General features: G+C 46.6%; 1 protein-coding gene across 4 annotated transcripts in view; it reads right to left on the bottom strand.

Annotated features, from left to right (window-relative positions):
- FAM124A (family with sequence similarity 124 member A) overlaps window positions 1-25,175 on the bottom strand; it is a 155,910-nt gene that overhangs the window by 43,956 nt on the left and 86,779 nt on the right. For 3 of the 4 annotated variants that reach the window (XM_050949082.1, XM_050949053.1, XM_050949063.1), the window contains one exon: window positions 11,020-14,213. The exons of the other annotated variant lie outside the window; for it this stretch is intronic. In XM_050949082.1, coding sequence (XP_050805039.1) covers window positions 13,377-14,213 — 837 coding nt within the window. In that variant the 3' untranslated portion in view covers window positions 11,020-13,376. Of the gene's footprint in view, window positions 1-11,019; window positions 14,214-25,175 lie in introns of those variants that run through there. 4 annotated transcript variants of the gene reach the window in all.

Genomic DNA, 25,175 nt, shown 5'->3' with positions numbered 1-25,175 from the left:
TTTTAGATTTCCTCTCATCTCACATCACATCTTTATATAAAGTGAAGGAACACCTTGTACAAGTACTGTTTGTTGGTAGGACATAGGAAGACAGCAGTACATCGGTTACACTTGGGTCACATTTGGGAGATTATCTTTGTACAAGGAGGGCTAAAATTTCCATTAAAAATGACAGTTAAAGGTGTTCAGAGCGTTATTGAGCTGCCAGGACTTTTATTTTTTAATTGCAAAAATTGTGGAATATGTGACAACCTGCTAGTGTTACGCATTATATGCAAGGCTCTGTTAATAGCAGATGTGCAGTTAAATCCTAAGACACAGCTTTGAAAATTGACTGCACTTAACATAATATTGTACACATATTACAATAATGTGGTATGTTAGCAAGATAAATAATTTTTTATGTTTTGTTGTAAAAACTATGATGAAGACCAGTTTGATTTGAAAACCAATCCGGTTGCCCTGTCTATGTTTTGGTAGTTAAAGGGTGACCAATAAAACATAACGACAGTATGTGCGCTTGTCTCCAAATCTACTGGCAAACAAAAATGAAATGCAGAACTAATACAACATCAGGGCAGACAGATCTGTTTTGTAAATCAGGGAAATGCTCTACATTGCTCTTTTGAGAGAATATCACCTCGCAGCACTTATTTTGAATAGGTCAGCAATTTTTTGTGACACTTAATAGGGAGCGTGCTGGGCTTTCAATGGAGAAAACAATGATCATCAAATGAAACTACTGAGGAAAGATAGGACCTTGTCTTCATTCGGGATCAGGTATATCAAAAGAACCTACTAGTGCATAGTTTGGAGGGATGTCACTATTTTTTTTCTTATTACAGCTTCACATTGCAGTGCCACTTGTTATATTTTTTAAAACAACCACAAGATGGCACTGGCAGCTTTCACAGACCATATTCAGTTGCTTCCTGCTCAGGTTCCATAAGGCAGAGTAGCACAGTCTGCAGAGACCTTTATATCATCACAGAACAGTATTGAAACATTCTGCAGTCTTTGAGATACCTCAACTCCCAGAGCTACTTTCTAACCTACAATAAGACTGGGAATTTTCCTAGTTGTCACCATGACTCTACTGAGTGATCAGTCAGTTCTAATAGATTGTTTTGCTTTGGCAAACCTATTCCAATTCTAATTGCAATCAGTATTAATGGTCAGAAATTTTCATTTATGACAGTCACATTAGATTTTAAATGCCTCCATTGAGCAAGATATTTCGTATTTCATGCATCATATATTCAGCAGAAATTTAATTAAAATGGATAATTAACTTTAGTTCAAGTCATATATAATTCAAGAGACTCAGAAGAGGAGAAGGAAGGAGCTAGTATAATTTTGGAACTGTCTAGGGTTCCAGCTGTCTTCTCTGTGGCCTGATTTGCAAATGACAAGTGCAAGGGCGGCACATAATGGAGCTGAAGGGAAAGGGAGAAAAATCTCCCTGCGCCAGGGCCCCAGGGCTGGAGGAGCTATTGCTCCCCGCTGTGGCCTTGCAGCCACAGTCATAGGCGCCGACTCCATGGGTGCTCTGGGGCTGGACACCCACGGGGAAAAATTAGTGGCTGCTCTGCACCCACAGGTAGCCAAGCTCCCTGCCCTGCCCCCCCGACTCACCTCTTCCTCTGCCTCTTCCCAGCGTGCCACATCTCTGCTCCTCCCTCCTTCCCAGTGCTTGCTGCTGCCGCCAAACAGCTGTAGCGAGCACTGGAAGGGACGGGGGAGGAGTGGGAATGTGGTGCGCTCAGGGGAGGAGGCGGGGCTGGGCAGGGCCATCCTTAGGATTTATGGTACCCTAGGCGGGATCATTAAACTGGTGCCCCTGTGCCTGTCTTGCTCTTAGCAACACAAACATAAGCTTACACTATTGGAAAACTTTCCACATGCATGTTATTAAAACCATTTAATTAATTAAGCACACTGTGACGCTGATGGACTAGCATTAAAGTAGCACCACAATATAGAAAAATTTCTGATTTGACAGAATGATGCAAATAATACAATTTTTTTAATTTGTCAACATTTTATTCGAAATTTCTATGACAAGGTATTGAAACAAGGATTTGTTTTTAATTAAAAGCAATCTTTCTGGCTTTTTTGGCTGCAAAATCAGTAATAATGTCATCGTATGACAAAGACAAAGTGATGTCTTGTTTGACCGCAAAAACAGCAAGACCAGTCAAGTGTTCCTGGCTCCTTGTAGAGTGCAGATCGTTTTTAATGAGCTTTAGTTTTGCGAAACTCTGTTCTCCTGATGCTACTGTGACAGGAATGGTTAGTAGAATACGAGTGGCAACGTACACATAAGGATATATGTCAACAAGTTTGCTGGTATGAATAAACTGTACAGTGTCCATCGATTTTGTATGTGGCAGCAATGTGTACTCAATTCTTCATACAGTTCAAGTCCATTTAAATCAAAATGATCGCCGTGCTTCAGAAGGCTCTCTAGGTCAGGAGTCCCGAATGCGGTGCCCGAGGGTGCCATGGTGCTCACAGGGGCCTCTCAGTGCACCTGTGTACTGGCCGGCAGATGAGCATCTGCCGAAATGCCACCGAAATTCGGCAGCATTTCAGCAGCAACGCCACTTGCTGCTGACAAGCAGCATAATCCAGAGGTGTCGCCGCAGAAGTGCTGCCGAATTTCGGCGGATGCTCGTCCATCGCCACGGTCCTTCGTCTGGCACCCACCAGACGAAAAAGGTTGGGGACCGCTGCTCTAGGTTCTTGTACTTTGTCATTAGTTGCTCTTGTTTTCCTATTTCATTGAATTTAGTCCAGCTCAGCTCACCTACCAGCTGAGTGAATGGAACCCCAGGCCGACAGCGGGTTGAGTGGCTCAGCCAGGATCTCAGCCACCGGCCTGCTCAGCCCGCTGCCAGCCTGGGGTTCCTTGGGGGTCCTCAGGCCAGCAGTGGGTGCTGCGTGAGGCCGGCGGTCGGGACCCCAGGTGGCAATGGGGCAGCAGGCGGAACCCCAGAGCAGTGGCGGGCTGAGCCTCTCAGCCTGCCACTGTGTGCCATCAAAAATCAGCTTGTGTGCTGTAGGTTGCCAACCCCTGCTCTATACACTAGTAAGGAGATGAGCATATTACAGTTGTTGGAGGGCTCTATTTAGCAGTAACAGGGATATAGGAAAGTCGGTCAACATTTTTTCTCTGATGAAAACTGGCCAACTCCCTTCTCCATACCAAACTAGTCACAAATAATTGTCAACAACTTAATTTTCTGTTTTTGGCTAAGATATTGATTTTTAAAAAATATTGAAATTGAATTCAGGATTGTTAGCAAGCATTTTTGGCGAACAAATTTGTTAAATGACAATCTAAATGGCAAAACAGTACTGCTTTCATGCTTGGCTCATCCCCCAGCCTGCTGGTCCAAAAGCTGCAGTAGAGGGGGAGACAGGTGGAAAACTGCAGGACCCCAAAATCCACCTTTTGGAGTGCAGAGTGGCAACAGGTCCGATCACACGCCAATAGGCACCACTGCCAGCACCCTGGACCATGGTGAAGTTAGCACAGCATCTGATCTCAGGAACAGGGCACCCACGGAGCCACAGCAGCTCATCCTGCCCTGCGCAGCTCCCCTCGGATGAGATGGATCACTGCCAGCTCGGGGGAGAAACGCGCTCCCCAGCTAGAGTGACCAGATCCAGATGTCCTGATTTTATAGGGCCAGTCTCGATATTTGGGTCTTTGTCTTATATAGGCACCAATTACCCCCACCTAGGGTGACCAGACAGCAAATGTGAAAAATCAGGACAGGGGGTGGGGGGGAATAGGAGCCTACATAAGAAAAAGACCCAAGAATCGGGACTGTTCCTATAAAATAGGGACATCTGGTCGCCCTACAGGTGAGTTCCTTCCCCTACCCCTTCCCAGAGACCCCAGCCAATCCCCTTCCTCAGACTGTGTGGCATTCAGCTCTCTCCAGGACCCAGCAGCCTTGCTCTTACATGCTCCACTGCTTCCTGTCTGTCCGCCCAGCAGAGCAGTGCCCCCAGACCTAGTGGTGCCCTAGGAGGCTGCCTGTTCTGCCTATGGCTAAGGACGGCCCTGGGGCCGGGGCAGGGATTTGGGGAAGGAGTCGAATAAAGGCAGGGAGGCAGTGGAGTTGGGGCAGGGACTTCGGGGAAGGGGTTGGAATGGGGGCGGGAGGAGGTGGGGCTGGGGGCAGAAGGGGGTCGAGCACCCACTGTTGCCAGAAGAAGTCTGCACCTATGGCCACAGTGAGGGCACAGAGCTGCAGTGGGGGTGGGGGGTAGGAACGAGTGGGGGGGTGGGGCCTCATGGGAAGAGGCAGAGTGGAGGAGGAATGGGAGAAGGGGAGAGAGGAAAGGGATGGAGCCATGGCGGGGCTGTGGGTGGAAGGAGGTGGAACGGGGGAGGAGTTCGGAGCTCCATGCTTGGAGCTCCAGCCAGGGCAGGGAGCTCTGCTGCTGTCCCAGCCGAGGCTGAGAGCTCAACCCTAGCCAGGGCCAAGCTCTCAAACCCTCCCCCCACGTTGTGGCCCCAACTGAGCTCTCCGCTTTCCCCCCTGCCCCAGCTGGGGCCATGAATGGGGAGGGCTGAGCTGTCAGTCCTCACTGCCCTGCCCAGGGTCACGCGGGGAGAGGGTGCTGAGAGCAGCGAGCAGGGGCAGGGCCTTGGCCAGAAGAGGACGGGCAGGGGGCTAGTGTCCCCAAGGGGAAGCTTCACCCACTACCCATAGACAAGTTTTTTTTAAAATCATGAGATGACATTGTGTAAACGCAGTCAAATACCTCACCACCCTGTGCACATGAAGGATGCTGCTTTCTAGGTGTCTCTTGAGCCATTTTTTCCTGTCAGAATGGCAGAAATTTTACAAGAGCTTGAGATAATACAGTACAGCATACTACATTCATTGCAGAGGCGAATATGCATCTAGTGTTTAGTTTATTATAGTAATTTCTGTCTCCAGCACACCTTGTTTTATCACAGAAGATATGCCACAATGCAGGAATTCTAATTAGGACTGTCAAGCGATTAAAAAAGTAACCGTGCTTTTAAACAATAATAAAATACCATTTATATAAATATTTTTGGATTTTTTCACATTTTCAAATATATTGATTTTAATTACAGCACAGAATACAAAGTGTACAATGCTCACTTTATATTTATTATTATAAATATTTGTACTGTAAAAATAAAATCGTATTTTTCAATTCATTTAATTCAAGTACTGCAGTGCCATCTCTTTATCATGAAAGTTGAACTTACAAATGTAGAATTATGTACAAAAAAACCTGCATTCAAAAATAAAACAAGTCCACTCAGATCTACTTCTTGTTCAGCCAATCGCTCAGACAAACAAGTGTGTTTACATTTGCAGGAGATAATGCTGCCTGCTTCTTGTTCACAATGTCACCTGAAAGTGAGAACAAGTGTTCGCATGGCACTGTTGTAGCCAGTGTTGCAAGATATTTACCTGCTAGCTGCGCTAAAGATTCATATGTTCTTTCATACTTCAGCCACTATTCCAGGGGACATGCGTCCATGCTGATGACGGGTTCTGCTCAATAACAATCCAAAGCAGTGTGGACCGACGCATGTTCATTTTCATTATCTGAGTCAGATGCCACCAGCAGAAGGTTGATTTTCTTTTTTGGTGGTTTGGGTTCTGTAGTTTCCGCATCAAAGTGTTGCTCTTTTAAGACTTCTGAAGGCATGCGCCACACCTCGTCCTGATCAGATTTTGAAAGGCACTTCAGATTCTTAAACCTTGGGTTGTGTGCTGTAGATATCTTTAGAACTCTTACATTGGTACCTTCTTTGTGTTTTGTCAGATCTACAGTGAAAATGTTCTTAAAATGAACAACATGCTAGAATATCATCTGAGACTGCTATAACATGAAATATATGGCAGAATGCAGGTAAAACACAGACCAGGAGACATACAATTCTCCCCCAAGGAGTTGAGTCATAAATTTAATTAACGCATTAGTTTTTTAAGGAGCGTCATCAGCATGTAAGCATGTCCTCTGGAATGGTGGCCAAAGCATGAAGGGGCATACGAATGTTTAGCACATCTGGCACATAAATACCTTGCAATGCTGGCTACAAACGTGCCACACAAATGTCTGTTCTTTCAGGTGACATTGTGAATAAGAAGTGGGCAGCACTCTCTCCGTAAATGTAAACAAACTTGTTTCTCTTAGCGATTGGCTGAACAAGAAGTAGGACTGAGTGGAACTGTAGGCTCTAAAGTTTTACATTGTTTTGTTTTTGAGTGCAGTTATGTAAAAAAACCCACCCAAACCCTACATGTGTAAATTGTACTTTCACGACAAAGAGACTGTGCTACAATACTTGTATGAGATGAACTGAAAAATACTCTCTTTCTTATATCATTTTTACAGTGCAAATACTTGTAATAAAAATAATATAAACTGAAGACCATACACCTTGTATTCTGTGTTGTAACTGAAATCAATAAATGTAGAAAAACATCCAAAATATTTAATAAATTTTGATTGGTATTCTATTGTTTAACAGTGTGATTAATCACAATTAAATTTTTTAATTGTTATTAATTTTTTTGAGTTAATCACGAGTTAACTGCAATTAATTGACAGCCCTAATTCTAATCTAACAACAGTACTAACGTAGTGTAAATAGTATTGTAAAAAGTGATAGTGGCATACAATATTATACATACCTACAATTGCAGGGAATGTTTTTATATCATTGTAAATCAGAGCAATTGCAGTCATTTAAAGTGCTGCATACATCCTGTGAAACCCCCATAATTATGGCTCATCCCCCAGAAACTCATGGACCTAGTCAGATTACAAAACATCTGTGCAGGTAAATCCGCCCTACCAAAGGTCATGGAATAGAAAACCCAGTTAGAGTCTGATCCTGCTCCCACTGAGGTCAATGACAAAACTCCCACTGGCTGGAATGGAGTTGGATCAAGCCCTTAGTCACCATAACCTCTCACTAACCATAGCCATCAGCACCCTGACACAGGGATCAGTAACGTTTCCGTGGTAAAAAAGTTGAGGTCCGTGGTAATTTTTCAGAAAATTGAATGACTGAACAGCATAACCCCTCTCAGCCCCCAATGTCCATCACTAAGTTCAGTAGTTTTGTCATATGTCCATGACGCAACATGGTGGTGCCAATCTCTGTTTTAACACCAAAGTGTCCACTCCCTCCAAACTGCTGCCACAGAGCTCTATGTCTCTGATGAACTGTGTAAAAACAGGAAGGAAAAAAAATTTGAGCCGGCAGGTGGAAAGAATCAGGCACAAGGAATTCTTGAGAGCCTATGCCCTGGTGTTGAAAGAAGCAAAGAAATCCTCTCTTTCCTCCACCATAGCAGCAGACACTAATTATACCCCACTGAACTATTCGAAACCATGCGTGCAGGGGACTGGACTAGATGACCTCTCAAGGTTCCTTCCAGTCCTATTATTCTATGATCACAACAGCTACATTTCTCTGGACCAATGTCAGGTTCAAAAGTGCAGGACACTGGATCTGAAAATCAATCCCAGGAGATCAGGATGACCATGAACCTCAGTACCTTCGGAGCAGAATGCAAAACATCTACAGTGGCACAATATTAAACTATAAAATACAATAAAACTCCCTACATATCTTTGTGTATACTGTGGAATTCCGGGATGCGCTGATCCCACGATGATGAGTGGCTATAGACGGATAGAAAGAGACTGTCGTAGTGTAATTGTGGGACAAAGACCAAAAAATGAAGGCCATATTAAAGAAAGTGTCATCACTCTGACCAACAGGGAGGAATTGGTTGCGAATCTGAAGGTTGAAGTCAATTTAGGTGAACGTGATCATGAAATGATAGATTTCATGATTCTAAGGAAGGAGCGAGCACAGCAGAATAAGGACAACAGACTTAAATGTGATTAGCTGAAATTACTGTAAAGTGGGTGCAAAACTAGTTGAAAGACTGTACTGAAAGAGTAGTTATGAATGGTTCATTGTCAAACCGGAGGTATGCCTCCAGTGGGGGGCCTGCATGGGGTCTATTCTAGGTCCAGTACCATTCAATATTTTCATTAATGATCTAGACAATGGAGTAGAGTTTATTCTTATAAAATGCTTATAAAATCTGCAGATAACACCAAGCTCAGAGGGCTGCATGCACTCTGGCAGCCAGGATTAGAATTTAAAATGAGCTTGACAAATTTGAGAATTGGTCTGAAAACAAGATGAAATTCAATATAGACAATATAGGCCTCTCAAGGTCCCTTCCAGCCCTACATTTCTATGATTCTAATACAGGAGACAAGTTGGATTCATGTATGTAGAATTTTTCATATCCTCTGTTAGTCATTTAGCTTTACTGGGATAAATACTACTCTTAGGAAAGAAAACCTCAAACACGTAGCTACAAAATGTGGAATAACTGCCTAGGTGGTAGTACTGCTGGAAAGGATCTGGGGGTTATGGTGGCACACAAACTGAATATGAGTGAACAATGTGATGCAGCTGCAAAAAAAGGCTAATATCACTCTGGTGAGCATTAACAGGAGTGTCATCTGTAAGACATGGCAGGTAATTGTCCCACTCTACTCAGCAATAGTGAGGCCTCAGCTAAAGTATTGTGTCCCGTTCTGGACACCACACTTTGGGACAAACTGGTAAGCCTTCAGAAGAGAGCGACAATATTTAGAAAACCTGACCTATGAGGAAAGATTAAAAAACCTGGGCATGCTCAGTCTTGAGAAAAGAAATGTGTGTGTGTGGGGACCACTGCAGATATGTTAATGGCTGGTATAAAGGGGACAGCGATCAATTATTCTCCAAATCCACTGAAAGCAGGACAAGAAATAATGGGGTTAATTTACAGAAAGTGCGATTTAGATAATAGGAAAAATTCTAACTGTAAGGATAGGTAAGCACTGGAATAGGCTTGTAAGGGAGTTTGTGGAATCCCCATCACTAGAGGTTTTTCCGAACAGGTTAGACAAACACCAGTCAGGGATGGTCTAGGTTTACTTGGGCCTGTCTCAACACAGTGGACTGGACCTGATGACCCCTCAAGGTCCCTTCCAGCCCTACATTTCTGTGATTCTAATACAGGAGACAAAATTAAGTTGGATTCATGTATGTAGAATTTTTCATATCCTTTGTTAGTCTTTTAGCTTTACTGGGATAAATAATTTGCAATAAGAAAAGAGAAATAAGACCTGTTTGCAGAGGTAAATCTGAGTCTAAAATAAGAGACATCTCTTGTATTTAGGGCTGTGTTTATTTTATATTTGTTCTATTGATCAACATTGCCCAGAAGTGATGTGCTTAGGTCTGATACAGTGATCTTTTGAAATCTGAGGAAGGCCTCACTAAAGTAACCAATATGATGTCACTGTGTTTAATAAATGAATACACAGAAGTTTAAATACAATTAACTTTCTGTCTCTATTTTATTTGATAAAAGCAATACATGCTGGCATGGGAGATGAGAGGAAGTTAAGGGGAAATCTGCAATTTTCTACTGATTCTGTTCATAATATAACAAGTTATATGATACATAAGCAAAATGCCATAGCATGAACCTTGTGCATCTCCAGTCATCTGGATAAGTTCAACTCCTTTTTAAATTATAGAAAAGGGAACTAATGAAACTTATTTTAATTGAAACGCTCTTCAAAAGCTGGCTTTTATTTTTATAACATAAAAGGTTTCAGTACAATAATATTATTCTGTTTCCTCTCAGTGGAGCATTTTGTGATTCCAAAATTTTGTTACACATACCATGAATTATTCATACAGAACTTAAAAAATTAGAACATTATTTTCTAGTTAAATATCAGTAAACAGAGTAGAAGTACTTGGAACAGAACCATCTGAGACAATATAAATTCTCTCTTCTGAGTCTGTTAAAATTAATTTGGCTTCCTTCCTATATTGGTTTACGTGATACAGTCTGGAGTTTAGATGTTCCCATTCCGTATATTAACATTAGCTGCTACTTGGTAATTTGCTATTGTGCTAATTTGCAGCCTTTCAACAGCAACAATACTTCTGATAAAGCCAGGCTATTGCATTCAGCTATGCTGAACTCCAGTCATAAGGCACCCAGTAGATTGACAGATATTTCCAAGTCTTCCCTCCAGCTTCCATCAGGAGTCGGAACACTGACATGGTTCCAGGAACAAATAGACATATCAGCTGAAGTCAGTTCTCTGAAGATCTTTTGATTCCATGTTCTGATGACTTTTTGTAAGTATTATAAATATTTTGAATATGCTTTTTCCCAAGTAATGAATGATGAAACACTTTTTTTTGATGAGATTGAACCAATTTGTTCCTGTTTATTGTCATATCTGAAAGTGGCTAGTGTTGGCAAAATGGCTTCACAATGTTATTTCATCATTTATCTTTGTGCCACCACAAATTTTAGAGAAGAATATTGTGCCATTAGTCTAAACCAGAGGTGGGCCTGAGGGCCACACCGGGGAAGAGAAATTGTAGGGTGGGCCATGAATACTCATAAAATTGGGGTTGGAGTGTGGGAGGGGGTGAAGGCTCTGGTTGGGAGTGAAGGCTGGGGCTGCGGATAAGGAGTTTGGGGTGCAGGAGGGTGCTCTGGGCTGGAGTTGAGAGGTTTGGAGAGTGGGAGGGGGATCAGGACTGGGGCAGGGGCATGGGGAGAGGCTCAAGGGAGCAGGCTCTGAGTGGAGCTTACCTCAAGCGGCTGCTGGAAGCAATGGTATGTCCCTTCTCCGGCTCCTACATGGAGCCAGGTGTGGCCAGGCAGCTGGGCATGCTGCCCCATCTGCAGGCACTGCCCCTGCAGCTCCCATTGGAGCGCTTAGAAACTGGAGCAGGGTCCTGCCACAGCTTCCAGGAGCCATGTGGAGTGGCCTCCGAGCCAGCACCCTAGCCGTAGTGGGTCCGAGCACCAGAGTGGGGCAAGTCCCAGACCCTGCTCCCCAGTGGGAGCTCGCAGGCTGGCTTAAAACGGCTCCGGCCCACGGGCCATAGTTCCCCCTCCCCCCGCAACCCTCCAGCTAAACCTATTGGGCCTGATTCTTCACTGCCTTGCACCTTGCATAGTCATTTGCCAAGTGAGTGCAAAATGCTACCATTCTGATCTGGTAGTATTCTACACATATTTTGCCCAGCTGTAAATAATTACATATAGCCCATGACAGTGGCGAATAACCTGCCTACTGTGCTTCAACAGTTCTGAGACCCTGCAAAGGACCCTGCAGCATCGAGTCGCAGAGCCTGGGCTCCAACTGAAGTCTGAATGTTTACACTGCAATTTTTAGCTCCACAGACTGAGTCAGCTGACCCAGACTCTGAGACTCGATGTTGCAGGTTTTTTAGACATACCCTAAAGGCTGACCTAAACCCCAAGACTCCCATTGAGTTTGATGGGCTTTGGAGCAGGCTGATAGTTGGTAAACATTCAAACACCATGTTAAATCCCTCATTCACGCTGTTTCTGCTTCCAAGCATCTCTGAACAGGGTCATTTATCAAAAGTTGGAGTGAACCCAAACAGCTCTGGGTGGTAGTGGTGGGGAAAGTGCTGATATTCAGCTGGGTGTCCAGATCTGGAATAAAATCCTATTTTTATAGTTAATACAGAAGACAAGGTTTCCACACAGTTCATGTTGTCTCAGTACCTGACTACAGGCAGGAACCTCATAGATGAGGCAGATGCCCTATTCTCTATAACTGTGGGGGGGGAAAAAGCAAAAAATGCCGAACAGCATAAAGGAGGGTCAGTGAATTGACTGCCAATTCCTTCAAGTTTTTACTGTCAATTTCCTGCCTTTTGTGGATTTGGGTTACAACTTAAATTTTGTTTAAACAGAATGATTGTATATTTATTTCTTCCAGACTGCATTTTTTTTAAGGATGGTTTGTAGAATGGTATAAACTGTATATTTAGTTGGGGGTTAGAATGGAGGTATTTGGAGCTGTTCCACTCTCTTATGTAACTATTTATTTAGGCTGTTTTAAAATGAATAGTATTGTTCTGAGTAACGCTGTTGAGTAATACACATAAGATCATTTTTCCTCCCTAGTTTTATTTACTGACTGATCAGAGTGGATCTTCTGCAGCTGTACCTGTCTATTGATTAAATACAGATTTGTATACACTACTTTAAACCAGGTAATGTTCTAAGTGCCTTGACCAGAACAGCATTCAGTGTCAGTAGTGTTTAACACAGAGATATATTGTCAGGAAAATTTGAAATAGATGGTAAAAATCCTCATAAAGGTACTTAGCCATTTCTCAGACTAATAGCTTCTCCATGTAAATGTTTTTCCAAAATATCAAAAGTAATTACACAATAACAGCTTGCCACATTATACTGTAACAACTTGCCAAAAATGTAACTTGAGAAAAAGGCCAGTACAATTCTACATGTTTTTCCCTTTAGATAGATTAAAAATTCAGACAACTTTGGCAAGAAATTTGTTTCACACAGAAATTGGGCTGGGACCACCAATACTATGTTTATGTAAGAGGTGAATTTTTTACAACCAAAATAACAAACCCCTAAAAATAGGGAGCTGCAGTGCATTTTTAACAGTGGATCACCCTGCTCCCTTCCCATATGATGAAAAACACTTTTGACATGGGGGGAGGAGGGGAGATGGGGAAAAAAGCTCCTCAAAATTCCCCTCATGGCATTTTCCCAAAACCAGTCCATCAGATTGGGAATGTGGTGTGGGTTCCTTCTTCCCCGTGGAACAAAGAGGACATTCTCTCCCCAAGTCTGCAGATTCTCAAAGAATCAGCTGGAGGCCTGTGTCTCTACACTGGTTCTCGGGCCCTCAGCATCCTTGTCTGGCTCCACTGGAGTCATGCTGCTAGGGTCTGCTCTTTCATAGCTGCCTCTGGAACCTCATAAAGGAGGTGGGGAAGGGTTTGCCAGCGTGGAGAGACCTTCTCAGAAAAGTTAATGCAGCTTGAGGTTGTATTTTCTTTTCAGCATCTTTACATCTTTACAGGGGAAGGTGGGTTACCATGTGCATTTCTGGGCACTTCCTGCTCTATATGCTAAGGGTCAGTCTCCCAAACCCCCTTCTCCAGAGCTGAAGGACACTGAGCACAAACCCCCTACCTGCACAGCTATGGACAGATCTACACATCGAGGATCCCCTCCGCATGAATCCAGTGGACACAGTCTCACCTGATATTATAGTACACATTTATGAGGCACCCATTACAGTGGTGTGTGAGAACCTTTTACAACATTTAGCATACAGTGATGTAACACCCTCCCCTCAGGAAAAAGCAAGGAACTTGCCAGCTCAGATGGTGGAAATGCACTGCTGTAATTCACATATGCAGAAATTTACATTTAAAGGTTCAGCATGGAGAAAGCTCAGATGTAGAATTCCTCCTCGTTGGCTGGAGAGCCTGGATGAATGCTGCCAGGTGTTTTCCTATCATTCAGAGAACAAGGGGTTGCTCTTGGTGACTGTCTGAGTTGGCAGTGAGATGCTAAGGGGGATGCTGAAGATGACAAGAAAGAGCTGGAAGACCACTCAGAGAGAGATGGAATTGAACCACTAGGGAGCTCAAGGGTACTGCACATGACTGACAATGGCCTTCTCCTGGAGACAGCCTGTTTAGATCTACTGACACTTTGCCTTTGTGGGGGAAGAGTAGCTTCCAAATCATTGCAAAATCCATTAAAGGTAGAGTAGGCTGAAGCTACAGACAGATCTGAGAAGGACAGCTTCATCCCTGTGTCAACATCAGTCTCCTGTGACCCCTCCAAGTCCTCAATGTTAAGCTTGGGACTGCATCTCCATGTTTTTAACCTGTTCACAGGTGACCCAGTATTTAAATTGTGGAATGGTTCACTAAAGTTAAAGGAGTCAGATGCCGGAGAGAAGCTTGTTGTGGGCAAGCAGAACAGAGACTTGCTTCGCTGAAATGACCATGAAATGCTAGAGGCACTACTGGATCTTCGGGTGAAGTCTCCTTGGTCACCATTTCTCAAGTCCTGCTGGGAGATGCCAAGGTACTGACCAAGACCATTTGCCCGATGCAGCTTGATTTGACCAGCTGAGTTCAGATGCTCACTAGTTTGATTGAGGGCAGGTCTGTCACTGTGAGGAATATAGCTTGGTGAAGGAGTGAAACGGGAATCCCTTGAAGATGGGAAATGAAGCTTGTTCTGCTCAGCAGACTTCCTATACCAAATACGTGTCTGCTGCGAGAGGGGAGAAAGAAAAGAGGAAAGACCACATTAACACAGACTTGGCAATTTTACAATGGTAAGTCCCCGTTGTTGAACTGTTACTGCATGTAACTATAAAGCAGACTGTCACTCAGTACAGTCACAGTAAATATTTCACTTTAATAATAAAGAGAAAGCACTGTGCCAAAATCCAAATATTTATATAAGGGTCCTTAGAGGAAAACAAAAGTGAATTGGCCTGGAGCTTTAAAACTGTCCTGCCTCAGAGGGTGAATTCCATGAAACAGTGAGATCCTGAGAAAGACACTCATCTCTTGGAAGACAAGTGAAATTTTAAGACTCTAGGACTGTAGCAAAATTTTCAGATGTGCTCTGAGAATTCTCGATGTAATATTTTTAAGAACTATAGTATTCTATATGAGATTTCAAAATGCTGAGCTCAGAAAGACCCTTTGGAAAGGCATCTAATTTTATTCCAATTAAAAAAAACCTGGCTCTTTACTTGTTTTTTATGTCTCATCGGACAGTCAGTAAAAGCCTGGATTGATTGATTGATTACATACTTACATAGTATGTGAAAAAACAAAACTATAGGAAATTGACATAAAAAAATCTCTGAAGCTTGTGTGCTGAAGCTTAGGGCAAAATTGGATGGGTGAGAGGAGCAAGATTACTCCAGCTCACCAGGTTTTTCTTTTTATCACAAAATCCCAGAGCTCTTCTCATTCTGAATTTTAATATATCGATTGGGTTTTACTTAAAAGGTTAAATAAATCAAAGAGAAACTGTTTATTGGTATTTACAAGTTCAACCAGCATGGATTTTTTAACTAATACAGATTATTATATGACTTCAGTCATACTCTACTTTCAGCATTTCTTCTTTTAGTAAAGGAAGTTGAAGATGAATAGTGTAAATGCCAACCACTGTTACTGTTCTTTCTCCATTCATTTCTTCACCAAGAGTGGTGAGAAGTTTGCTACATTCTTCCTTTTGATTTTGACCACTGACGTAAACCCAGAAATCTCATTCTTCTTCGAGTGATTGCTCATATGCATTCCAGTTAGGGTGTGCGCGCGCCGCGTGCACGTTCGTCGGGAAAACTTTTACCCTAGCAACCCAGTCGGGTCGGCTGGGCGCCCCCTGGAGTGGCGCCGCCATGGCGCCCAATATATATCCCAGCCGACCCGGCCACCCTTCAGTTCCTTCTTACCGCCCGTGTCGGTCGTTGGAACTGTGGAGCGCGGCTTCGCTGAACTCCACACTCCCTAGCAGCTCATTTAGCTTTCGTGGTATATAGTTACTCATTGTATATAGATAGTTTATAGTTGTCAATAGTTAGTAGTTTAGTGCTTTAGTTTAGTTTTTAGTGGTAACGAGGGGATCGGGGTACCCCCCCCTCCCCTCCCCCCACACGGGGAGCCGGAGCCCATGCCCGGCTCATCAGGTTTCAAGCCCTGTGCGGCTTGCCATAAACCTATGCCTGTGGGAGACCCTCATGACTCCTGCTTAAAATGCCTAGGGGAGTCGCACTTAACTGCTAAGTGCTCAATCTGCAAGTCCTTTAAGCCAAGGACCAAAAAGGAGCGGGACATTAGATTAAGACAGCTCCTAATGGAAGCGGCCTTGACACCTTCGCCCTCGGCTCAGAGCGCAAGCAAGCCGGTGAGCAAGGGCACCGCGGCACCGAGTACCTCCTCCAAGAAGGCGGCACCGAAGCCGAGCCAAGGCCGCTCCACCTCCCCGAGACCAAAGGCGGCGAAGGCACAAACCGTCTCGCCATCAGCCGCCCCGCAGCCAGACCCTGCGAAGACAGCGGATGGCCCGGCACCGATACCAGCCGCGGCACCGCCCAAGCCGGTACCGTCGACTCCGGCCCCGAGAGGTCCGTCGAGTCCGGCACCTGGTAGCTCCCCGGTACACGCAGTGGTAGAGCTCTCTACACCTACTACCCCGGAGACATTTGCCGCGGCGAGGGAGCTGATCGCCATTACGGAGGCACCCATGCCCTTACCCCCGGCACCGCCGGTGCGGGTCCTGTGTTCTATGGGCAAGCCGACCCTGACCAGACCAGCTTCGGTCAGTGTAACAGACCGGCACCGCTCTAGGTCGCGATCCGGCAGACGCTCAGCTTCAAGACGACGTTCAGACTCACGGCGTCGGTCCCGATCTCGATCCCGATCCCGGTACCGATCGGGCTCCCGGCACCGATCACCTCGTCGGCGATCACCCAGGCACCGGTCGAGCTCTCGGCACCGATCACCTCGGTACCGCTCACGCTCCCGGCACCGCTCCGGCTCCAGGCACCGCTCCGGCTCCCGGCACCGGTCAGGCTCCCGGCACCGGTCGACGTCACGTGCGTCAACTGAGTACTCCCGGCACCGATCCAGCTCACGGCACCGCAGGGAGCACCGCGCCTACAGGAGCAGATCCAGACAACGGCGCTCGCGATCCCGGTCGACCTCCCGGCACCGAGCCGGTCGCAGGTCCCGGTCTCGCTCTCCCCACCAATACCAGCACCGGTCGCCGGTATCCAGAGGTGTGAGGTCGGTCGGCACCGCGGCACCGACCTTTGCAGCACCACCGTGGCCATCAAGAGCCACGTCGGCATCCTCCCATGCGGGTAGTTATTACGAACCTGAAGTACCGCTGGGCGAGTTTCAAGACCCACATACACAGGACACGAGTGCCCAACAGTGGGGCTTCTGGACACCATGGGCTTACCAACAGACCCAGGGTGCCCCCCTACCTCAGCCGCGTCCCGCTACCGCAGAGCATCGGGTGCCAGAGGCCACTGTTTCCCGACCTCCCGCGATTGAGTCGGACAAACAGCCACGTCCAGACTCACCGGGCTGTCACGAGCTGGAAACAGAGGAACAGCGAGACACCGCACAGGAGGACATCATCCCCGGTGTCTCCTCCTCCTCCTCGCCAGACGAGGCAGTGGCGGGGACTTCAACATCGGGACCTCCACCAATAGATCTCAGGGCCCACCAGGACCTCCTCCGTAGGGTAGCACTTAATATCAACCTCCCCGTGGAGGAAGTCTCGGAGGTTCAGGACCCGGTGGTGAGCATACTATCGGCAGATGCCCCTACCCGGGTAGCTCTGCCGTTTATACGGACTATTCAATCTACCACCGAAAACCTGTGGCAGTCACCGGCCTCCATCCCTCCGACAGCTAAGGGAGTGGAGAGGAAGTACATGGTACCCTCTCGGGGGTACGAATACCTCTATGTACACCCTCCCCCCTCATCCCTCGTGGCCCAGTCGGTCAATGACAGGGAGCGTCATGGACAACAGGCACCGGCCCCCAAGTCCAAAGAGGCCAAGCGCATGGACCTCATGGGTCGCAAGGTCTACTCAGCAGGGGCCTTGCAACTCCGTGTGGCCAACCAGCAGGCCCTTTTAGGGCGTTATAACCACAACATATGGGTGGAGGTGGGCAAGTTCGCGGAACTGCTCCCCCACGACTCACGCCCAGAATTCAATGCATTCCTGGAGGAAGGTAAGAAGGTGGCCAGGACTACCCTCCAGGCCTCCCTCGATGCAGCTGATTCGGCAGCCAGAACCATTGCGTCCGGAGTAACAATGCGGCGCATCTCTTGGCTTCAAGCATCCACACTACCTCCGGAGCTGCAATACACGATCCAAGACCTACCCTTTGACGGGAAAGGCTTGTTCTCTGAGAAGACGGACTCAAAATTGCAAAACCTAAAAGACAATAGGGTCATTATTCGCTCATTAGGGATGCATACCCCGTCCACCCAGCGCAGACCCTTCAGGCCCCAAACACGGCGCCCATACTTCCCACCCCGTCAGAGGCAAGACCTCAATAGACGGCGTGGACGCGGGGGACGCAGACGCCAACCCAGCTCCCAGGGAGGCCAGAACCAAGGGCCTTCCAAGTCGCAACCGGGCCCCAAGTCCGGCTTTTGAAGGTGCGCCCGGGGACGGCTTATCAGTCTCAATTCAGGATCCTTTCCCTACTTTCTACAACCGCCTCTCCCGCTTCCTCCCAGCGTGGTCCCAAGTAACGTCAGACCGTTGGGTGCTACGCACAGTGAAGCATGGATACCATCTACAATTTGCTTCTTCACCCCCTTCCCGCCCCCCTTCCCAGTCCCTCTTCAGGGACCCCTCTCACGAGCAAACCCTTCTACAGGAGGTTCGCTCCCTCCTGGCGGCGGGGGCCATAGAGGAAGTACCTCTAGCCGAGAGAGGCAAGGGATTCTACTCCCGTTATTTCCTGATCCCCAAATCCAAGGGAGGTCTCAGACCCATCCTAGACCTTCGGGGCCTCAACAAGTGGATGCTCAAGTTGAAGTTCCGTATGATCTCCCTGGGAACCATTATCCCATCCCTGGATCCTGGAGACTGGTACGCCGCCCTCGACATGAAAGACGCGTACTTCCATATTGCCATCTTCCCACCGCACAGGAAGTACCTCCGCTTCACGGTCACACATCAACACTTCCAGTTCACGGTTCTACCATTCGGTCTCTCGACAGCCCCGAGGGTGTTCACCAAGTGCATGGCCGTCGTGGCCGCCTACCTCCGTCGGCGGAAAATCCACGTCTTCCCGTACCTAGACGACTGGCTCCTGAAAGGTTCCTCCCAGTCGCAGGTACGACGACATGTAGAGGCTGCCACGGACCTCTTTTCCCGACTGGGACTGCTGGTCAACATCGAGAAGTCCAACCTAGTTCCAACACAGAGGTTGGACTTCATAGGTGCGACCCTGGACTCTATTCAGGCCAGGGCCTTCTTACCTCAACCTCGTTTCCAGGCGATCGGGGCGATCATCCGGAGCTTGCAAGCATCCCCTCTCACCTCGGCTCGGACATGTCTCACACTCCTCGGTCACATGGCCGCTTGCACGTACGTGACAAAGCATGCCAGACTCAGAATGAGGCCCCTCCAAACGTGGCTTCACTCAGTATACCGACCAAGCAGAGACCACCCGGATGTGTTAGTGACGGTGCCCCCCGATCCTCTCCGCTCCCTCGACTGGTGGCTGACCCCATCGTTGGTATGCGCGGGGATGCCATTCCATCCGCAACAGCCATCGGTGACTCTAACAACCGATGCGTCATCCCTGGGTTGGGGAGCTCACTTAGGAAACCTGCGCACCCAGGGCCTGTGGTCGACCCTCGAGCTGTCACTCCACATAAATGTCCGGGAGCTAAGGGCAGTCCGCCTTGCCTGCCAGGCATTTCTCCGTCACCTCCAAGGCCGTTGTGTTTCCGTACTCACGGACAACACAACGGCCATGTATTATATCAACAAACAGGGGGGAACCCGGTCATCTCCACTGTGCCAAGAGGCCATTCGACTCTGGGACTTCTGTATAGCCCACTCGATAGACCCAGTGGCATCCTTTCTCCCAGGGGTCGAGAACACGCTGGCGGACAACCTCAGCCGATCCTTTCTCTGCCACGAATGGTCGATCAGACCAGACGTCATCCATTCCATCTTCCAGAGGTGGGGGTTTCCCCGCATAGACCTCTTTGCAACCAGGTCCAACAGGAAGTGCCAGGAGTTTTGCTCCTTTCAAGGTCTCTCCCCGGGGTCGATCACGGATGCATTTCTCCTGCCGTGGACCCGCCATCTCCTGTATGCCTTCCCTCCGTTCCCCCTGGTGCACAAGGTCCTCTTGAAGTTGCGCAGAGACAAGGCTCACCTGATACTGATCGCACCTGCGTGGCCCAGACAACACTGGTTCACCACCTTGATGAACCTATCTGTGGACCCCCCAATTCACCTTCCTCTCCATCCAGACCTAATTACCCAGGATCATGGCACGCTTCACCACCCGGACCTGCGAGCCCTTCATCTCACGGCGTGGCTCCTACATGGCTGAGCTCGGCAGAGCTCAGCTGCTCTACGCCGGTCCAACATATACTGCTTAACAGCAGGAAGCCCTCCACTCGCTCTACGTACAGGGCCAAATGGAAACGCTTCTCTTGCTGGTGCGCTTCCCAAGGGGTGAACCCCACGCAGTCCCCAGTTTCCACAATCCTCGACTACCTCTGGTACCTTAAACAGCAGGACCTGGCAACTTCCTCCTTAAAGGTGCACTTAGCGGCCATTTCAGCCTTCCGGCCAGGTGAAGGTGGCCGCTCCATATTTTCTCATCCGCTAGTCGCCAGATTTCTTAAAGGACTGGAGCGACTATACCCGCCTGTACGCCGCCCTGCCCCTACGTGGGACCTTAACTTAGTCCTGAACAGGCTCATGCTCCCACCATTCGAGCCACTGGCGACATGCTCGCTCACACACCTATCATGGAAGACAGCTTTCCTGGTGGCCATTACATCGGCCAGACGGGTCTCAGAGCTGAAAGCTCTCACAGTGGACCCACCTTACACCGTCTTCCATAAGGACAAGGTACATCTACGACCCCACCCGGCGTTCCTCCCTAAGGTGGTGTCCACCTTTCATACCAACCAGGACATCTTCCTTCCCGTCTTCTTTCCGAAACCACACTCTTCTCGGCGGGAGCAACATCTACACTCCTTGGATGTACGTAGAGCGCTTGCCTTCTACATCGAGAGAACCAAGGGGTTTCGGAAGTCCCCTCAGCTTTTCGTAGCGATTGCAGAACGCATGAGGGGACAACCTATATCCTCTCAGAGGATCTCCTCCTGGGTGACTGCTTGCATCCGCACATGCTACGACTTGGCTCGTGTCCCATCTGGCCACCTCACAGCACACTCCACAAGAGCCCAGGCGACATCAGCGGCCTTCCTGGCGCACGTGCCTATTCAGGAGATATGTCGTGCGGCGACCTGGTCATCGGTACACACTTTCACCGATCACTATGCGTTAGTCAGACAATCTAGAGATGATGCGGCCTTTGGCGTAGCAGTTTTAAATACCGCCACATCTCGCTCCGACCCCACCGCCTAGGTAAGGCTTGGGAATCACCTAACTGGAATGCATATGAGCAATCACTCGAAGAAGAAAAGACGGTTACTTACCTTTGTAACTGTTGTTCTTCGAGATGTGTTGCTCATATCCATTCCAAACCCACCCTCCTTCCCCACTGTCGGAGTAGCCGGCAAGAAGGAACTGAAGGGTGGCCGGGTCGGCTGGGATATATATTGGGCGCCATGGCGGCGCCACTCCAGGGGGCGCCCAGCCGACCCGACTGGGTTGCTAGGGTAAAAGTTTTCCCGACGAACGTGCACGCGGCGCGCGCACACCCTAACTGGAATGGATATGAGCAACACATCTCGAAGAACAACAGTTACAAAGGTAAGTAACCGTCTTTTCTCCCTCTTTTTCTCTGGAACTCACCAACGCTTCTACTCCTCTCTCCATCCAACTAATCCCCTACCTTATATTTTCTAAGAATGAAAAGGGCAGGCTACTTACCTGTAACTGGAGGTTCTTTGAGATGCATGATCCTTATCTGTATTCCACTAAGGGGATTCCAAATCTGTGCTTCCTGCCTACCTTTTGTCACTCTTGTGAGCCTTGGAACAATTCGTTCCTCCATGGCTGGAACTCGTTGACAGGGCAACGTCCTTCTTGGACTTGGAGGAAGACTTATGGCCTTGCTTATGAGCATGCTTCCATGACTCATGGCTAGGTCCCTGCATTGGGTCTGTAGCACTGGTACTGGCAGAGCCAGAGGAAGTTTCCATGGTAGGGGGAGCGCTCTAAGGTTGCTCAGGCTGATGGATGGGGGGATTCCCTGGCCAGGATCCGATTTTGGCCCCATTGCAGCCTCCATGAGGTGATTTTTGAGGCAAAGAGCTCATCTTTCCCATGTACGGACAGGGAAGGAGAGGAAGATACCGCACCTGGACGTGATGTGGGATTTCCCAAACAGTACAATCAGCACCGGTGCTCGTCACTGATGGAAAACAAACGAGGGCAGGAAGCCCAGTTTTTGAATCCCCTCGGTGGAATACAATAGGGACCATCACTTGAAGAAGAACTTCATGGTCATCATCAGCCCTTTCTCCCCAGCCTTCAACCTCAATTCTAATGATAGAAGGGCACCAATGCCACCACTGTCACCTATAGCCTTGCCCTCATATCATTACCCTGAAACACTTCAATTCTTAGTGTCAGTCAAAACCAGTGTCTCCCACTCTTTGAAGAACACTCACGTCACCCTTCTGTTTTAACATTGCCCTATCTCCAAGATCTATTGTCTGAGCAAGGGACCTTTTTCTCCCCACTCCTGCCCATCCCTATTCCTAGCAAACCTTTTTTGAATGGTTAATTACTTCCTGGATCCTTCTCCTCATATTAGTTATTTCAATATGAGCTCAGCAGTTTGTATTTAAATCACTTCTTTTGAAAGCTTTACTGGAATTTCTCACATAATTCAAAATACCAAATTTTGCCCCCAGATACGCTTACAGGCAATTCCCACAGACTGCAGCAGGAGCTTCACACACATCCAAAGTGAGAATTAGGCCCAAATAAGCCAATACCTTATTTATTGTCCTCCACCTCATGACTTAACACAGCATGGTTCAAATACTGTACCACACAGATAATGTATCAGAACTGAGAAAGTATCTCACCTCTCAAGCTTCCACATCCATTCCTAGACAGCTTGCAGACTTATTCAGCAAATACCTTAGTTGTTTATATTTTAAATTATATTACTAGATACATTTTAAGAATTTTAAGATGGTAACAACTGAAATTTAGTGCAGATAGCAACTTACTGTTACTTTAATGCCTAGACAACCTCCAAGCATTGTTGTTGCTCATTGCTCAGTACTGCACACCCCAATGGTCTTGGAGGCAAAGATGTGCTGTTTAAATCTTTCATTATCTATTACATTGATTTTAGAGGTAACGAGGTACTTTCACATCTCCAAAAAAATTGTTTGCTCATTTGTAACTGTCCATGCCAAAGGTGCATTATGGGACATAAACCCTGTTGAGTTCTTTTATGTATTGTAGATGAATACACTAACTCATGAAGCTATGGTAATTCATAATCCATCTTTTCATCTATCATAATCCATAATCCATCCATCCATAATGTAATAGGCTATTCTTAATGCCACACAGAACTAACTGAATCTTTGACTAAAATTAGCTACAGTACTGTACCAGCTTCATTAATAGATAAGGGATCAAGATTTCAAAAGAGTCAAACAGAATGGCTCAAATTGAATGGTAGTCAATGAAGTTTTACCAGAGATGAATTTGCAGCTATATTATTTTTATTTATGCAGAAGGCAAGATAAATTTTAGAAATTATGCAGATGCTCTTAATAGGTGTATATTGATGAAAAAAACATCAATTTGTATTTGAAGACATTTCTGGATAGCCTACATAATGCAGTATTTCATTTTCAAGGACACAAACAATCTCATCACTTCCCGTGTTTGTGCAGGAAATTATTTTGTTATATTGTTGTCCAGTATAGGAATACAGTTTACACTCACTAATTGTTCTGATTTTCTCTGCAGAATTGTTCTACTGTGAGATAAACTGCATGGCAAACAGATTAAGTAATTAAAAAATAAATAGGTGATAAATATTTAGACAAAACATGCACTGGTAGAAACTGAAGCTAGACACAATGGGACTCCCTGCAGGTGTTAAGAGTCCTTATTTGTGGATTCCTAGACTGGGGCCTTTGAAATATTAGATCACAAATACAGTTATCAAGTCAAATGACTTGTACTAGAAGATCTAAAAAATGCTTTGGGGGACAGATCTAACATTGGCAATGAGGATAGTCTAATGGATAACGCAAAGGACTGGAAATCCAAAGGACATATGGATTCTACTCTTGCATTGTGATGTCTTTGGCAAGTTACTATATCCCTGCACCACAGTTTCTTTATGTACAAATATTTGTAATAAGCATTAGGATATAGATATTCAGGCCTGTCTGCAAAGGCCTATACTTTAAGAATTTAGGTATATTCTTATCACTTAGCTAGTTATAGAGGTATAAAAGAAAGAATCAAAAATCACTGTCTGTCTCTGTAATGGCCTTCTCTTACTGTGACAGGCTAAGGCCATCAGCTAAGATGTAGTTAGGCAGCCGTAAGCTGGGAAGTATATGGTCACTTCCTCACATTCCAAACTAGTCACATTGAAATAAGGTGCTATTGGGCTATTAGGAATACAATCCTGTCCTGATATTCCTATCACCTCCAGAGGAAGGGTAGAGCCTAGAAGATGTAAAAGGAAACTTAGGACTTGGCTACACTCGAAACTTCAAAGCGCGGCAGTGCTTTGAAGTGCGAGTGTGGTCGCAGCGCCAGTGCTGGGAGAGAGGTCTCCCAGCGCTGCACGTACTCCACATCCTGATGGGGATTAGCTTGCAGCGCTGGCAGCCACGCTCCCAGCGCTGCGGCACAGTTTACACTGGCGTTTTACAGCACTGTATCTTGCAGCGCTTGGGGGTGTTTTTTTCACACCCCTGAGCGAGAAAGTTGCAGCGCTGTAAAGTGCCAGTGTAGCCAAGGCCTTAGTTTAATAGCATTCTGTCTGGCAAGAACTCACTTATCAATAGACACAGCTGGAAAACTCTTATGTCTGTATAGATGTAGTTGTGAAATCCTCACTTCTGTATTGTTTTGTATGTTTATTTGCATGGTCTCTGTCTGGTTCTGTAATTGTTTCTGTCTACTGTATAATTAATTTTGCTGGGTGTAAACCAATTAAGGTGGTGGGGTATAATTGGTTAAATAACCATGTTACAGTATGTTAGGATTGGTTAGTTAAATTTCAGTAAAATAATTGGTTAAGGAATAGCTAAGCAAAACTCAGATTTTACTATATAGTCTGCAGTCAATCAGGAAGGTAGGGGGGGAAATGGGAACAGGGACTGGGGGGTGGGGGAATTAAAATCATGTTTTGCTAAAGGGGAAAATGGGAACAGGGGATGGGAACAGGAACAGGGACACAAGCAAGGCTCTGTGGTGTCAGAGCTGGGAAGGGGGACACTAAGGAAGGAAACTGGAATCGTGCTTGCTGGA

The sequence above is a fragment of the Gopherus flavomarginatus genome, chromosome 1 (assembly GCF_025201925.1).
Source record: "Gopherus flavomarginatus isolate rGopFla2 chromosome 1, rGopFla2.mat.asm, whole genome shotgun sequence".
NCBI lineage: Eukaryota > Metazoa > Chordata > Testudines > Testudinidae > Gopherus > Gopherus flavomarginatus.
This window is presented reverse-complemented; position numbering and strand designations above follow the sequence as displayed.